Source organism: Gymnoscopelus braueri (genome assembly GCF_963280865.1).
Source record: "Gymnoscopelus braueri genome assembly, chromosome: 19".
Taxonomy (NCBI): domain Eukaryota; kingdom Metazoa; phylum Chordata; class Actinopteri; order Myctophiformes; family Myctophidae; genus Gymnoscopelus; species Gymnoscopelus braueri.
This window is the reverse complement of record NC_137621.1, coordinates 20,016,669-20,033,384: the sequence shown is the minus strand read 5'-3', so window position 1 is coordinate 20,033,384 and position 16,716 is coordinate 20,016,669. Positions and strand designations below refer to the sequence as shown.

Below are 16,716 nucleotides of genomic sequence, written 5' to 3'. Positions count from 1 at the left end.
TTCAGGCATCAGGGACTTATCATATTAACTTGTTACAAATGCATGAGTTAATGCCAGAGTTATAAAAGAACGGTTAACCACTTAAAGTACCCCAGCACCCATATTGTGGGGAGAGCTTTCGCTGAAAATAGCAGATCGACAAGCTCAATTCAACCAGTGAGGGTCCAGTTCTAATTTACACTCAGGAATTTGCTGTGTGCCCTCATACTTAACCACTTTCAACCTGGCGTCCCTATTTTGGGCTTGTCATTACAGGCATTACTGTCAAAGATTCACAAACTCACAACACAGACGTGTTCTTTATTAACATCAAATTATTGCGACAAAAAACTAAAAATCTCCATGAATTCAATTCTTCATGGGGTGTGTAATTGATAGAAATATTTTGGGTGAACTACTCCTTTAACTATTTGTGGAATGACGAAGTATCTGGCTTACGTTGTTAAACATGTGCAGAACATCAAGATTTCCTTTTGCACCATAATGATCATCTGACTTGCTGTCTATTTTTCCATGATTACACTTAGTGTCACTGACAGCCCACTGTGTAAGTCCTGTCCTCCTGGGTCCTTCAGCAATATCACTAGTGCAGACACCTGCACAAGTTGTTCTCCTGGTACGTGTATTCAGCATTAGGCTACAGTCACAGTGGCAAGAACAGTTCGATAATATCATAGATATATTTATTCAATATCTGTAGAAGTTTGTTTGTTTGTTTGTATATATATAGCGCGATGGAAGGAACCAGGAAGAATGTATGAATATGTATGAAGTCTTCAATCATTCCTCATCCATCTAGCTATGTATTTGTAAATGGTGCTTTTCAGAACCTTCATTAATGTAAAAAAAAAAGAAAATTCTATTTGGGGGCACTTTTTACTTTTAAAGAAAAGCAACGAATAGGCCTAATTATTCCCTTCTTTATATCCAGTCACTAAATAGGTTTGCCACAAGGAGGCGCTGTATCCTCATACATAACCTGGAATAGGTGAATCAGGACACAACAGCCTGTAGACTTACTGGGGTGCACTATGGTATTTGTAGTCCTTCATCTAGATTCTAGAGACTACAATTTAATCCACGTGATTGTGTCGAACCATTATTGACAGACGGCACTGAAAGCAGACAGGTTACTGGCTGCTTGTTATGCGGAACTTTCGCCTCGGTGACTTCAAAGCGTGCTTCAGTTCTCCTTTTGTTTTCCTCGTTCTAAAAGCACTCGCAGGCTTGTTCACGACACAAACGTCTCTTAGAAGCTGACCGAGACACACAGACAACTTTACCTGTGTATTATTATAATGCAACATGCATGCAACAAGGCACAGGAGAGAGGAAACCAAATAAGAATATGACCATATTCCCTCATTTATGAGTCTAATATGTAGTGAATAAGTTAGTCAATGTTTTCCGCGTGTTTTTTATATATATTTTTTTAGGTGTACATATTGTAACGTTTTGCGCACCGAGCTGGATTTATTTATTTTTTAATATTTAATTTTTTTAATTTTTTTAATTTTTTTAATTTTTTAATGGTAGTTTACTAACTTTAAACTAGAATGAAGTTCAACGGATACTTGAAGGTGAGGATCGGCGAGGCCGTGGATCTCAAACCGACAACCTTCTCCCTCCGTCATGCGGTCATCTTCAACAAGGCTGTCACCTCTCTGGATCCATACATTGTGATAAAGGTGGATGACTGCAAGATCGGACAGACAAACACGAAACAGAAGACGAACAATCCGACGTTCAACGAGGAGTTCTGCCTCCAGGTCAACGACGGGAGACTGATCGAGCTGGCCGTGTTCCACGACACCCCCATTGGGTATGACGACTTTGTGGCTAATTGCTCAATTAAATTTGAGGATCTGATCAAGACATCCAACACAGAAGAAACCTTCGAGGGATGGGTGAGTTTAAAGTGATTTGATTGGCTGTGTATCCCGCGGGATTCAGCCCTTTAATGCTTAATATACCAGTGGTAATATACCTTAAGTAAAAGTATCAATACAATACTGCAATGTAGAAATACTCTTCTACAAGTCCGGAATCCAAAATTTACTTTAGTAAAAGTACACATAAGTAATGTATTGGTGCCTAAAGTAGAACTCATTATGCAGAATGTCCCAAGAAAGTAGGCCTACTCATTATGCAGAATGTCCCATTTCACAAGTTTTCAAATCTTTTGAAAATAGCAGATCTACAAGCTCACAATGTGCGGCATGGTGACTCATTGTGAGCTTGTAGATCGGCTATTTTCAAATGGCCGAAATGTATATAGGGCTGAAGTGGTTAATATATGTTTTGTTTTGTAATAATAATAATGCATATCTACACAGTAATTAGTAACTCAAGTTTTCAAATAATTGTAGTGGAGTAAAAGTACAATATTTGCTTCTGAAATGTAGTGGAGTAGAAGTAAAATGACTGAAAATTAGAAATACTCCAGTAAACAAAATTGTGCAGTATTTGAGTGTTGAGTACATGTACTTAGTTTCTTACACCACTGACATTTGGAACAGCCCAGTACAACCATCCTCAACCCTTTTAATTTCAAGGACTCCCAATTTGATGAGATGTTTTCTCTGGAACACCGATCTAAGAAAACAAATATTGATGATGAGACATGATTTGGTCTGATCATAATATGTACCATATTATATCGTATGTGTGATTTGGTCCAGGATTCTTTTTTACTGCCTATTAGGCTACTGTAGTCCCATAGACAACAGTAAAACTCTGCTCAAAATAATCATTCGGGTACGTAATCTAGTTGTATTTACTACTTGCACCGTGTACCAATGGTGAATATTATCTATCACTATTTTTTCCCTCAAGGTCCTGGGGGTCCCCTCCAGACCCCAGACCCCATGTTGAGAACCACTGCACAATTGGCTTCTTGCTCATGTACATCCAATAGTAATTGTTTAATAACATGGGCATGTATCTCTCTTTCACTTGGCCTGGCCAGATTTTCTCAGCCAGTTAAAGAGACCTTAAAGTGTCATAATAAACTCGATGTATTACCATAATAGGAACTACACACACACACACACACACACACACACACACACACACACACACACACACACACACACACACACACACACACACACACACACACACACACACACGCTGTCACCATCATTATTACTAGGAAGCTTTGCAGAAAGAGCCACAACACTATCAGTGCCCGTTTTCACATGAGATGGATTTCAAAATTTCCACTTTACTTCCTGCACTTTGGCTATTAAACAGGGTAGCAGGGTGACATTCTGCCTATATTTAAACTTAAAACGGTTTGACCTAATTCCGTCCCTGGGGGAGGAGGTATTTTGTGCATTTTTATGTACAATAAACCTGATTGATCGCTGTGGATAAAATGCATGCTCTGCATGGTGACCATTAGGAGCAGTGGATATTCAGTGACCCACATGTCCTCATTATGCATGTCTTCACTTGCACCCAGGACGTTCTTGCTATGAGGCTACAGTGTTAACCACTGTTCCACCCTTAGGTCTACACGGGGAAAAGTCTTATTATTCACATGTTCTACAGATTTAAGTAAGGGCAATTTCATGTAGAAGGGACCCCACAATCTTCTGCAACCACTGGTTCAGCTTTGTTCTCAGTAGACTAGGGATATAACTGTTTTAAGGTGTACCGCACAACCGCTGTATTGATACAGCAAGCCTTTCCGTGCCCAAGGTATTGTTGCATTGCATTGTGCTTAATATGTGCAGCTCCACTCCACAGCCAGCACTACGCAGAATGTATCTCAATACTGTAATGCAGCAGTCAATAGAAAAGTAGACTGAAGATTTTTCTCCACATTTAGTTGCCAGAATGGCAGAAACAATACAGGTTTTACACACAAAAGAAGTCATTTCAATGTCTTGTTTAGGTTGAGTGTTGTGATTGTATACAAACTTTTTTACAATACAAACATCTCAGCCCCCATAATAGATCAGTTCAATAAACCAATGTTTATTTTCAAAGCAAAATTCGTATTTCCCACCTTTTGATAGGCCATAGTACATTTAGTTGAAAGGGGGAAAAAATTAATACCGTTCCATACTGTATACCACTGTATTTTGGTACGGTACTGTACCGTGAAATTTCATACCGTTACAGCCGTAGTTGTCAATTGAAAAGCACAGTCTTTTGCTGTGCCCTTAAGTAACATCTTAAATAGGTCACGCCTCTGCTGTACTAAGGTGTTAATTCTTCTTTCTGTGAGCTAAGCAGTGTTGATGTGAAGCATTGTGCACTTGAAACCACATCTAACAGCACCTTGGCCTGCCCTACTCACCATGTGACCTAGCGAGTACAAACAAGAGATAGGCGATAACACCCCATCTTTAATCCAACACAGCCCTCTTACTACAGATGTCTGGAGTGAAATGTTTAACCACTTAAACCATTTTGACTTAGTAAACTGGACCTGAGTTTGCTCTGTCCTTAGGCCGCTTTTACACCAAATCTAAAAAAAAAATCAGCAAATGTTTATTTAGGATCCCCATTAGGGCTTATTTCTATCTGCTCGTTATTCTATGGGTCATAATAACTATTTAAACTCCGCAAGACTTGTCTAAGTAGGCTAATTGCATATTAGACACACAGCATTGTAGATCAGACAATGCCATACATGCTACAATGACTTATGTCACCAGCAGCCCATATATGACAAATGGTGAAATGTCAGGATGGTACTAGGAACATTTGTAATCATTGCCAGACCCAAGGGGTCGGCCTACATGAGGCTTTGTACCTGTTTTCTCCATACATGGGCATGCCCCCTTTGCCCTTAGGCCCCAGCCATAAAAGTCTGTCCCCCTTTCGTCCATACATGGGCATACACAGGCTGACACGTCATGTGAAGTCCGGCTTATAAAAGTCTGTCCCCCTTTCGTCCATACATGGGCATAGACACAGGCTGACACGTCATGTGAAGTCCGGCTTAGCCGTGACGTAGTGCTCTGATCTTATAAAGTACTTATTCTGGGTCTGGCAGAACCAGGTCTCCTGGTCTTGTTTTAACCATGTGGATCTGGAGATCCACATATGAGGCGTCATGTGGATCCCGGACTTCACATGGCCGGCCTGTGATGTTAAGACTCCAAATTTGGGCAAGGTTTCATCAACCTAGTCCCATTGACCTTCATTATAAAATCAAAGATTCAATATTTTAAAGATCATAAGAAATTTGGCGCTGCTTGGTCCAGTGATTCATGAGATTAGCTCTGGATACACAGACAGACAGACAGACCTACACACAGGAAAATAATACACCCACGTTATGACTTGCCTCCTACATAGTCCTACATAGTCATGCCGTAAAAGAAATGTGATGTGGCCGTTTTACACTTGATGGCGTGATATTCTGGTGTACGGTGAAGAATAAGCTAGGCTTCCATGTTATACCAATCCTGAGTGCAGTCAGTTATGGTGTCCTTCTGATCCTCTGACATTTCGGGAACACCCCGGTCAACATGACACTTCTTACTGCAAGCTGCCCTTCATAATGAAGTTTCACTCCACTGGTTAACTTTCGTCCCCGTGGGAGAAAGCAATTGCAGGTGTCAAAGCAATGAAACCTGAACCTTTACAGTCCTGGAGCAGACAGCTGGTATCGACTATGTGCCACGGGACTCATCATTGTCCTGTTTTATTGACATTTATCCTATGTGTCTCTCCTTGAGTGGGAGGTAGATATTTTAGGCTACAGACTAGCAACAACATGGAATTTATGCAGATTAGTCTCCATTCCTATGGATATCTTCAGATTCATAATTGAAAGGAGTGAACAGGTAATAACGTACAGGGATTAACAATAAGGTACAGTAGAGTATGGAATTGCATTCGGTTTCTACAGTAGAGTATGGAACTGCATACGGTTTCTATGGAAAACCAGGTGTAATTCATAAGTGAAGCAGTCACTCTCACTTCAAGATGCAAGCCTGAAGTTACTTGCTGTGAGCTAGGTCTCCACTGTGGGCGTGTTTAACGCTCGGTTAGCCCCTCCAAATAAAGTTGTCCTCAGTGAAGCAACAGAGTGTAAGGCTCACAGGCCTCCGCACGCCCACGTTGCTAAATGTATTGCAGCTTTTACCACTGTCTCTGCAACGCTCAGGGGCTTAATGTCACAATGCTTAGTGTTGGCTCATAGCCAAAAGACAAAAACTTCACTCTATCTTGTCTTTATAATTTGAAGGTGAGACCCACTTGCACTGCATATGGGTCTACTACCTCCGATCATATGCATTTACATTTTAAACCAAATTGCTGCAGCATAGTGGCGTACACACAGAGCCTTGAAGAATCCGAGTGAACTCACCAAAACCTACTTATAAATAATGATATGCATCTGACATACATACGTGTCTATGCCACAATCCCATTGGGGCACCAAAACAGCAGCAGTGTAAACTCTATGCTCACTTTCTAAGATCATCAGAATGTGAAGCCATAGTATCAAAAAGAGCAGTCTCTTGAGGTTGTTCACCACATGATAGCTGCTCACAATAGAATGAGACAGTCATTTATGCCTCTCTCATGTCCTGCTTCTGTGTCAACCTCATGTGCCTGCCTCTCACCCTTGTGCTCACATCCTCAATGCAGAGGTCATTTTCCATCACCACTCGCACCCTGGCTCTACTACTCCCACGGCTTAGTTTATACTAAGTCGCACAATGTTCAACATAAAATAGTGAATTGTGTTAATCCTTTTTCAGTTGAAGTTTTTACTTATTTATTTATATTAGCTTCGGTATTGGCTGAATTAGTTTTACCACTACATGTAAAACAAGCTTTGGTACTAGATGTTATATTATGTTATATAATTTTATTTAATTCATTTGTCAAACCCCAACTGTACTTTAATTTAATCTCTTTAATTAGATATTTCCAGATTAATTTATCTGACTTTAAATGTTGAGAAATCACCAAGAATATTAGTAATTGAAGCAGTTTACCCCTCAACCTCACATGCCTTTTGAAAACAAACAACATTTTCCACAGCGTAAAGTTAGCCCCAGAAAAAAAAAGTTTTCCCACACTAAAAAGACTCGAAACCTCCTTTTCTGTGATGTAAAAATAGTTGCATCCTGTCAGCAACACACACACACACACCTGTAGAATATAACTGTTTTATCTTCTTTTGACCCAAGTCTGCTTACCACGTCACTTGTATTATGAGAAAGAGAGAGAGAGAGAGAAAGCAAGAAAGACTCTTTCGCAGAAAATGAGTGATGCATTATACTGTAGTACCAGTGGTTTTCAAACGTTTTGTGCCCCATGCACACCAATATGCAACTGAAAATCTCAAGGCACACGTTTTCATAGCGAGAAATAGCCGACGCATTGTGACCTTGTAGATTGTAGATAGGCTATTTCCGCTATTTGTTTCTACATTTGGTAAAGCATTTTTTTTATGTTTGCCTACAAAAATTAGTGTTCAAAGTACTGATATAGTAAATTAAAACTTTTCTTTTATGTAGTTACATTGCAATAATAATGTGTGGTCACAACTTTTAAGGCGCACTTGGACACACCAGTGTGCCTCGGCACACCGCTTGGGAACCACAGTATTATACTGCTATGTCGTGTCATTGTCGTTCTTCTGGAGTTTGAGTAAAGTAAGCCATAGAATGAGGATATTAACTTCTAAGTGGGCAGAGCAGTCACGCGAACTGCCTAGACAGATATGTGGCCAGTGACTTTGACCAGTTTCACTTTCAAAACCTTTGCATCATGCATGTCACACAAACAGAATGCGATGTGTTTTGCTGATATAACAAGTTTGTTCATATAGAGTCCTATCCACAAATCCACCATTTAACTTCCACAATCCACATTATCAAAACCATTGGTGTTGTGTGCCACGTTCTGTTTGTGTGACATGCATGATGCAAAGGTTTTGAAAGTGAAAGTCACTGGCCACAGGTACTGTAGCTAAACAAGATGTTCCAGTGGTGGGGGTGTATACATAATTACATATGTGACACCAATAGTTTTATATGGCATGTTTTAATTACTGTATGCTAGTCTAAGACGGCGGAAGAAGCGCTGCTGTTTTCGGCAAGCGACACCCTTGTGTGATGTAGCATAAATTAATTATGCTCTTTGTCAGTGCCGCCTTCTGTATGTCCTCTTATTGATTACTTAGACATTTGTAATTGATTTACGCCAAAATGGCCTATTGACATAATGACAGCACTTTGCCGCAGTCATCACTAGTTGGCCACCCTTGAAATGATGGATGCCCTTAATTAATACAATTTAGTTGTGGCATGGGTTTGATTAACTTTACGCTTGGTTTAGTAGGTTATGTAATGTTTGGGTATGTGTTGAGTGTGCTACGGGTGTGGGGAATGCATTCCGGTGGGACACCAAGCACTATAAATATATTGTTCACCACTGTCGTCATCCCACACCTGATCCTTTGTCTGCCCCGTGGTCTCTTCCCAGCTGGGTGTGACCACTGTCGTCATTACTGTTGTGGTGTTGACTCTGCTATCCTCTTGAGTTAGAATAATTTAAAAAGCAAATATATTATATATTTATGGCTATCATTGTATTGCTTGGTGTGGACTGTGGACGGCCCTTGGTGTGGACAACACTTTAATCTGTGCTCCAAATGATTGCACCCAGCACAACCTGCCAGACCTGCTCTCTTGTCTCTCTGTTACGTTGAGTAAATTCTCCCCACATTACGCACACACTGCTGCATGTACTGTACTATTCAGGGCAGGTAATCGTAGTATGATCGCAATGTTTTTAAAGGTACGACCAAAGCTGTCAGTCTTCCCACAACACATCCCAACAACTGCTTTGGCTAATGTCTTGTTTGTGTATCAAGCGATGCATTTCACCTACAATGCTGCATTTACACACTGTAGACATTTAAAGAACAAATTACTCTTTTGACAAAATAAATACCATTACCGGTATGTCGTTCTGCTAGATAGATAGATAAACCTTTGTTGATCCCCATGGAGAAGTTCAGTTGTCGTTTGAGCAACCGCAGTAGTGAAACGCAGGGTACTGTAGGTACAGGCAAGAATAGAGAGAATAAGATTAAAATAAAATTAAATAAAATAAATAGACTCTGAACCTAGGCATCTGCTCTTATTCTGACGGAGTTAACGTTTGTTCAATCAATAAGCATAATTTGCAAGCTGTCACCTCACCACCAGTGAATAATATACTGTATATCTATTGCCTACTGTATGAATGGATATGTACAGACTATCAACAGAGGATAAGAGACTGATACAGTGTACAGTGTCAGCTAGCATGCTCGAGTACATTTGGCTCATGCTAAATGCAAATGCAATAAAATGTATTTACTCTCTCTTTTTTTCTCTCTCTCCCTCCTTCCCTCTGCCCACCAATGTGCATGGTCAGATGGACCTAGAGCCAGAGGGAAAGGTCTATGCCATTATTTCGCTGAATGGATCCTTCACTGATGGTAAGGCTCATTAATTGGGTAATAATACAAGCCTCACACTTATCATAATTGCTTTCTTCCCCTGGGATGAGGGTCCGGGTGGCGCAGGTAGGGTAAAGTTCCTGCCCATCACTGTGGAGACTGGTGTTTGATTCCTCTGCTGTACTTGGCCGGGCAGGCGCTCCAACAAACACAATTGGCTGCAGGTTGGTCGGGGCGCCTGCTCAGCAGGGAGCGGAATTGGGAGGATAGCGTGTTCCTCTCCCGGTGAAACTCCTCACTGTCGGGTGAAAAAAAAAGCAGCAGGAGACATCATGTGTATCGGAAGAGGCATGTGGTTGTCTACACCTTCTCCATGACAAACAGTAGGGGTTGGCAGTGACAGGGACTACATGCATGGGGAGGGGGGGACTGGCTATGACTAAAGTGGGGAGAAAATGAAAAAACTAGAAACGACTCTATAACGGTCCATACAAATAAATGTATTTAACATTTTTATTGTTACATCTCATATACGAGCACAAAAGAGTAAAATGATGTATTAAGTAGAAGTAAAGTAGCAAAGTATGTACAGTATATTAATTATTATCATAGCATACTTTGAGGTGCCTGAAGGTACTGTGTGCATGGGCCCTACACAAAATATTACATACACTTTTCTGTAGCTTGCTGCTCTTGGTCTTGTCATTCAAAAGCCTGATTGCCTGGGGGAATTAACTTTTCTGTAGCTTACTGCCCATGGTCCTGTGGCAGCATCTGAAATGGTTAACTTCCCCTATTCTTGTCTTTTCATTGATGACGGTGCTATTAATTTCTACTTACTCACTGTTAACATTACAGTTAGAAGTACTGTAACCACCTCCTTTCGTCTCGCAGAGGTTCACAATATCAGTTTGTCACCTCTAGCTGCTTTTACACAGCCTGTTCAAGGCGGGAATGTTGCCCCATCATTTCGTCTCGCCGTTTTGTATAAAATGTACAGACACGGAATGTGAGGGCGTTGTTGTTGTGTCTTTGAGCCGGTTGTGGAGGTAGTGATAGAGCCAAAGAATGACCTGATCGAACAGTGACAACAACTACCGATTTAAATCAATTACACTAAATGAATAGGCCTAGTCTATTGTTGTAAATGTATAAAGTCTAACGACAGCTGTCATCTCAAGTTGTGTGTACAATCTGTCCATGTGTTTGAGAGAGAAGCAAAGATCAAGCAAACAGATCTTCTGTTACTGCTACGTCATTAGGCCATTTTGTGTCTGTATTTTGTAAAATAAATAAATAGCTTATAGTTGTAAATGTATTACATTTACAGCTGTCAGACGGCACAGTGTAACTCCAGGCGCTGTCACACGTCACAAGCCATTGTGGCATACCACTGGCATGCCATGTAAAAGCACACGGAGGCGGCTTTGTTTGGTTCTGTGTGAAAATGCAAAGCCAGCATTAAGCATAAAAGTGTCTTCTGTCAGAGACATCAGAGATTACCTTATCTCACTGGTGTGTGTGTGTGTGTGTGTGTGTGTGTGTGTGTGTGTGTGTGCGTGCGCTTTATGTATTACTATTTCTCTGTTTCAGTCTGTGAATATGAGAATGAGACAGTATGTGTCATAGAGTATACGTCATATTTTGGTAGGTTAGGTATTCACTACAGTAGGTATGCTTTGTCTGGTAATTGGTGGTCATGAATGAAGAACGCTTGTTATCGTCACACATAAGTGTCATTCACCTACTGACTTATGTATGTGCAGTGTGGCTGTGGCTTTATTGTCTCCTGTGTGTACAGAGCTCAGCTAGTATAAGGCACTGTAGCATGTCTGTCTGACCCATTATGCAAAGACAATAATCCTTTAAGTCACTGTGCAGCACCTTTTAGAGTCTGTAAGATTTGTCAGTCCCAATGTCTGCAGATGTAGCATGCGAAGAGGTTTTACATATTGAGGTTTTAACAGGCCAACATGCCTTTCCTGCTTGTTTTTCTGTTTGAGGTTAGAAGTTGAGATCGTTTGTTTCATTTGTCACCCCACCCCCATACTCTCCCTTAAGTTCCCTTTTTCATCTGCTGTCACAGCTGACTGAAGGCCAAATTTCAACAAATGCTGCCGCACTTGTCAGGAAAACAATCGGAAAGATGCTGAATCTGCAGTCTTATGTTGATTTATAAAGATATATAAAGGTGACTGTGGTGTCATCGACCACTATTTTGCTGTCCTTTTTTGCACTGTTGGTAATTTGATGAGAAGAACATGGGATGAGGTCCAGTTTTACAGACTGCTTTGATAAAGAATAGTAATTGAAGGGTAATGCTAGATGTAGAGCTAAATATTAGCATGCATTAAATGAACTTCCTAAAATGATGCATCCAGCAAGCCCTGCTCAGATAATGTAGCGGCATTTAGTTTAGTTGGATTCACTTTCAACAGCTTTAGATGACATAAACCAAAGCCAGCAGGGGGCTCCATAACAGCAAAAATATTTTATTTCAAAGACAATCTTACATTTGGAATAAAAGAGGACCCTGTGGACGAATGACTTTGTAGATATAGACGTTGGCCGCGTTTCCCAAAGAGATCCTGTGTAGGGAGTTACGTGTGGTCCTTACGAAGGCTCTGGTAAGTGGTAAGAGCCTTCGTAAGGACCGCTTTCTTGCTTAAAGGAGAATTTTGGACTAAAGTTTTCTTACCTTTTCTATGACGTTATGATATCTTAGGATGAATGGTACAGTAGAAAAATTTCATAACTCCACCCCTGAGCCGCCACAGCTTAACACATTGGGTGCCAGAGGTTTATTAAAATATTATACTTTGAGTGCCAGGACTTTTTAAACATTTTGAACCTTTTTCAAGTAGTCACAAAATATTTTCAGTGATCACCGTCCTCACGGTGATCCCCTCATTACACACATACAGGTCTCGTACAATCGGGGGGAAAAAATTTAAAACATTCGGAAATCCATTCCATAGTTGCAGCCAGTTGAAAATAGTTAAATTAACATTGTAAAAAAAAAAAGTGCACAGGAGCCGAGATACAGGTTTTTGAAGTCATAAGTTAACCAGGAGGTGGATTGGAGTCTAAATCTTGTAGGAGTGATATTTCCTGTTGCTGTGAAGGAAAAAAAAAAAGTTTTTTTTTTTTTTTTTTTTTCAAAAACCGTATATATACGGTTTTGGCACTCAACGTTAGTATGCGCAAAACCGTATATATACGGTTTTGGCACCCAATGTGTTAAAAGGTGCGCGGATAGGCCTTAGGTTAGATCACATATTTTAATAGCTTTTAAAAAAAACAAATTTGGTGAGATCTGACGTTCATAGTGACAGAACACTATGCAAAAAAGAAAAAAAAAAAAAAAACAGAAGTCTCGCTAGACGAGATTGAAATCTCGAGATTTCAATCTCGTCTAGCGAGACTTCTGTTTTCTGAGTCCTATCAATTGATACCAGACTAACCGATTGTTCCACGCAACTTCCTTATAAGTACATGCTCGCAAATGAAGTTTGGCTGTAACAAGTGGGATTGTACTCTGCCCATTAATAAAATAATGCTGAAAATTAACAAGCTTTAAGCGCTGTTGGTAACTGTGACTGCACAATACCCTTGTTTTAATTTTAATTTTTTAAACTCTATGACTTCCTCTTTCTATATCAATGTAGGCTATAATAAAGATAGACTGTGGTGTACTGTGGATGTTTTAACTATTGGAGCGCAATGTCAGGCGCGCGTGTACACGCTCGCACATACACACGCATGTGAGCGATCGCCGATTTAATATGTAGGCCTATTTATTAACCCACAATCGAATGTTATTCTATTTAATTTACTTGCATAATGGAGACACTTTAGTGTTTTCATTTAGCCTACATTTACCTTGCAGACCTCACCTCATCGCTGTAATTTAATTAATGGATCCATTATCCAACGTTGTATTTGGACTGCTTCAGGACATCTATATCTATCCATCTATCTGACAGTAGGCTATGCCACCTACAGTATTAGTAGGTCACACAATGGACCATTGATATGAATCCACACTTCTCATTCTACGCTGCTGTTCTATAATGTCCCTTCAATTTGCTATCTATCTATCTACAGCTGTGAATTGCCCATGTCACCTCGTACTGCCCGCTGCCTCTGTGATCCGGTCTATTTGAAGAAATTATCCAGCGTTTACTTATTTGAGATGAGGACATGAAGAATGCATAGGCCTACGTTTTCAAACAAGGGCTTGCACAATTATCTTATCTCTTGAGGTTTCTTGTTTCACAGCATCACAGCTATGACTGTTGGAGGTGTGGGGACTTGTGGTTTTCAGTCCCTCCAAAACAGCCTTTCTGTACAGTCGGACCATACTGTATACTTAGCCCTCGCGTGTAAAACCTTATGCAAGTGTTAATTAATGGCTCATCATTCATCAATGATGAATTTGGAAACGCAATGTCCAAAGAATGATCGTTTGTTCGATGTTTTTAACTCAGTTTATCTTCCTTCCTTCCTTGTTTTGGTTCATAGTTTTTTAAGGAAAGGGTGTTGAGTCTCTCTCATCCCTGTGGTTTAACATTAAAGGTTGCTTGCAAAAAATTACAACCCTGCTGCATTTCAGAACAAATTCTCCCTCTGATCTTGTCTTTCAGATGATGCCACTGTGAAAGACAAAACCTTCAAGCAGTTCACGAGAAAACGTCAGGGGGCCGTGAAAAGGAGGATCCACCAGGTCAAGGGTCACAAGTTCATGTCCACCTTCCTCCGTCAGCCCACCTTCTGCTTTCACTGCAAAGAGTTCATATGGTAAGACATAAGTCGGCCTCATTCACTAAGCTGGTTGTACATTTCCGATATTATTTGAGTGTAAAGCATACTGTAAGTCAACTCGGACATGCTTTCATGAAAGGGGGTGCAGAGCCCTTGATTCGCGCGGATAACGAGTATAGCTCATTTTTGTTTGTTGGACACAGCTAGATTTAATCCATACTGTATCCTCATCAGATGGTAAGACTGCATGCATGTGATGTGGTCAATATTATAAATTAATAGCGTGACATTGGCATGATTGTCCAATATGCGAAACTGTGGCCACACTGGCAAACACGCTGAGGGACCTAATAATTCAGCTCTAAGTGCATCAACTGAAAAAATAAATAAAACTTGCTTTGAATTTGTCTATAATATGTATCTATATCCAAGCAATAGATCATTTAACACTCACACATTTTTTTCTTTTTTTATATGTGATGACAATGTTGGGCACATAAAGATTTTATTTGAGATTTGGCAAGATTGTAATTGATTTTGCATGAAGAATAAGGCATCCTAATAACTCACTCAAGGTCGGAGGCATATAAGTCTGCCTCCGAGCAGACGTGAGTTTGAGTGTACGTCCGAAATTTTCTTTTGATGAATCAGACTGTACGTGGAAAGGATATACCTACGCACAAATACAAATTATCAAGCTTAGTGATTCAGGCCCAATAAGAGTAGGGTTGTCACGATCATAACATTTTACTTGATTTATTGTCGTACAAATATTTCCGATAAACTATTTAATTGTGTTTTTGGTATTGAGCATTGGAACATTTAACTATAAATGTGCAAAATCTTTGTGTGCGTGCGTGCGCCTCTGTGGTTTTAATCTCGAGAACCGTCCGACTGACCGACTTCAAACTTGGTGCGCGCGTAGCAAAGGACCCAAGGGAGTGCAGTGTCCGGCGTTGAATCAGTCGGAATGGAGGTTGTCCAGCACTGCCTATCCGACCGATATGCCCATATATAGGCATATATGGAGATCCTGTTGTTCAGAAGCGCCGATCCGACAGATATGTGGGACCAATCGACTTAAAACTCAACGGGTGTATCGCCGAAAGAAATGACAGTGGAGAAAATTTTGGAAATAGCCTATCTATAATCTCACAATGCATTGCATCGCATGCTTGTAGATCTGCTATTTACACTATTTTTCAACATGGCAACGATTATGACGATTATGCGGTATCTCAAATAATTGCGATCAGTGTGATTATGTAATAATTCTAACAGGCCTAAATGAGAGGTCCCCTGCTCTCCGTGTTGCACATTCTCCATGTGAAGACGATCTGATTCTTGTGTCTTTGTTTTGTAGGGGTGTGTTTGGAAAGCAGGCCTACCAGTGCCAAGGTGAGCAGCTTCCCTCCTCACATTTGTTTATTTACTCTTGAAGCCCATATACTTTGTTGTATGACAAATGGCAAAAATAGCCCATTTATTTTTGAAAAAAAAAAAGTTTATTGAAGAATTTTGCCTACAGTATAATTACCGTATAATGGCATGCCCAAAATAGGGACGCCAAGTTAAAACTGGTCAAGTTAATCTCTCAGCTTGTCATTTTTTCTCGCTTTCCTCTCTCTGGTATGAATCCCTTTTCAACGTGCCCAAAATCCCTATTTTGGGCACGTCATTATATTCTCAAAAATGTCAAATACATTAAAAAAAAATCTAAAATAGCAGACATTCAAACTCTATTTTCACTATCAGTCATACGGCGAAGTATATTGGACGTAAAGTTGTTAACTCTGTAGCACAGTCTGTCTTTTTTCTGTGTTTTGTTTTTCGTCTCGATTTGCAATGCTCCGACCACCAGAACCCCCCACCCACGCCTACCCGCCCACCTGGCCCCACCTCCCATCCCCCAAACAGGAAGTCAGCGAGCCTCAGAAGCTTCATACTCTGAAACTTCCTCGTTGCTAATGGAGCCCTTCTGGTCTCTGTATGACTCTGCCCAGAGATGCTGTCTCACGCGGTCTCTCAACGCTTTCTGACGCTTTTCGATGTTACAAAAATGTACATATGGGCTACGGCAGTGATTCTCAACTTGTGAGCCGGGACCCACTAGTGGGCTGTGAGGGTATTGCAAGGGGGACCCCAATTAATTGGTAAAACACAATGATTTTAATGAGTCTACAGTGATACAAATAAAGAACTTGATTCCACTTATCCAAGGTAAGGTGGAACACAATCATTTGATCATTAAAATAAACATTCTCAAGTGGTCAGATGGCTGGGCCACGAACACCGTCAAGATTTTTCAAGTGGGCCTGGTCCAGAAAAAGGTTGGGAACCACTGGGCTACAGTATGTGGACCTGATATGAAGTGTTTGTTGTTGCTCTTTTGGTTACAGTGTGCACCTGCGTTGTCCACAAGCGATGCCACACGCAGGTTGTCACAGTGTGTCCACGCATGAAGAAGCCTGCAAGCGACCCGGTGAGAGCAACTAGTGACACTCAAAACACTTCAATTTATG

General features: G+C 40.6%; 1 protein-coding gene across 2 annotated transcripts in view; it reads left to right on the top strand.

The window, feature by feature from the left end:
• The first annotated feature begins 1,219 nt into the window (after nt 1-1,219).
• Nucleotides 1,220-16,716, top strand: part of prkcha (protein kinase C, eta, a) — a 34,715-nt gene continuing 19,218 nt past the window's right edge. For both annotated transcript variants that reach the window (XM_080413616.1, XM_080413615.1), the window contains exons 1-5: nt 1,220-1,907; nt 9,406-9,469; nt 14,077-14,230; nt 15,558-15,592; nt 16,594-16,676. In XM_080413616.1, coding sequence (XP_080269742.1) covers nt 1,557-1,907; nt 9,406-9,469; nt 14,077-14,230; nt 15,558-15,592; nt 16,594-16,676 — 687 coding nt within the window. In that variant the 5' untranslated portion in view covers nt 1,220-1,556. The remainder of the gene's footprint in view (nt 1,908-9,405; nt 9,470-14,076; nt 14,231-15,557; nt 15,593-16,593; nt 16,677-16,716) is intronic.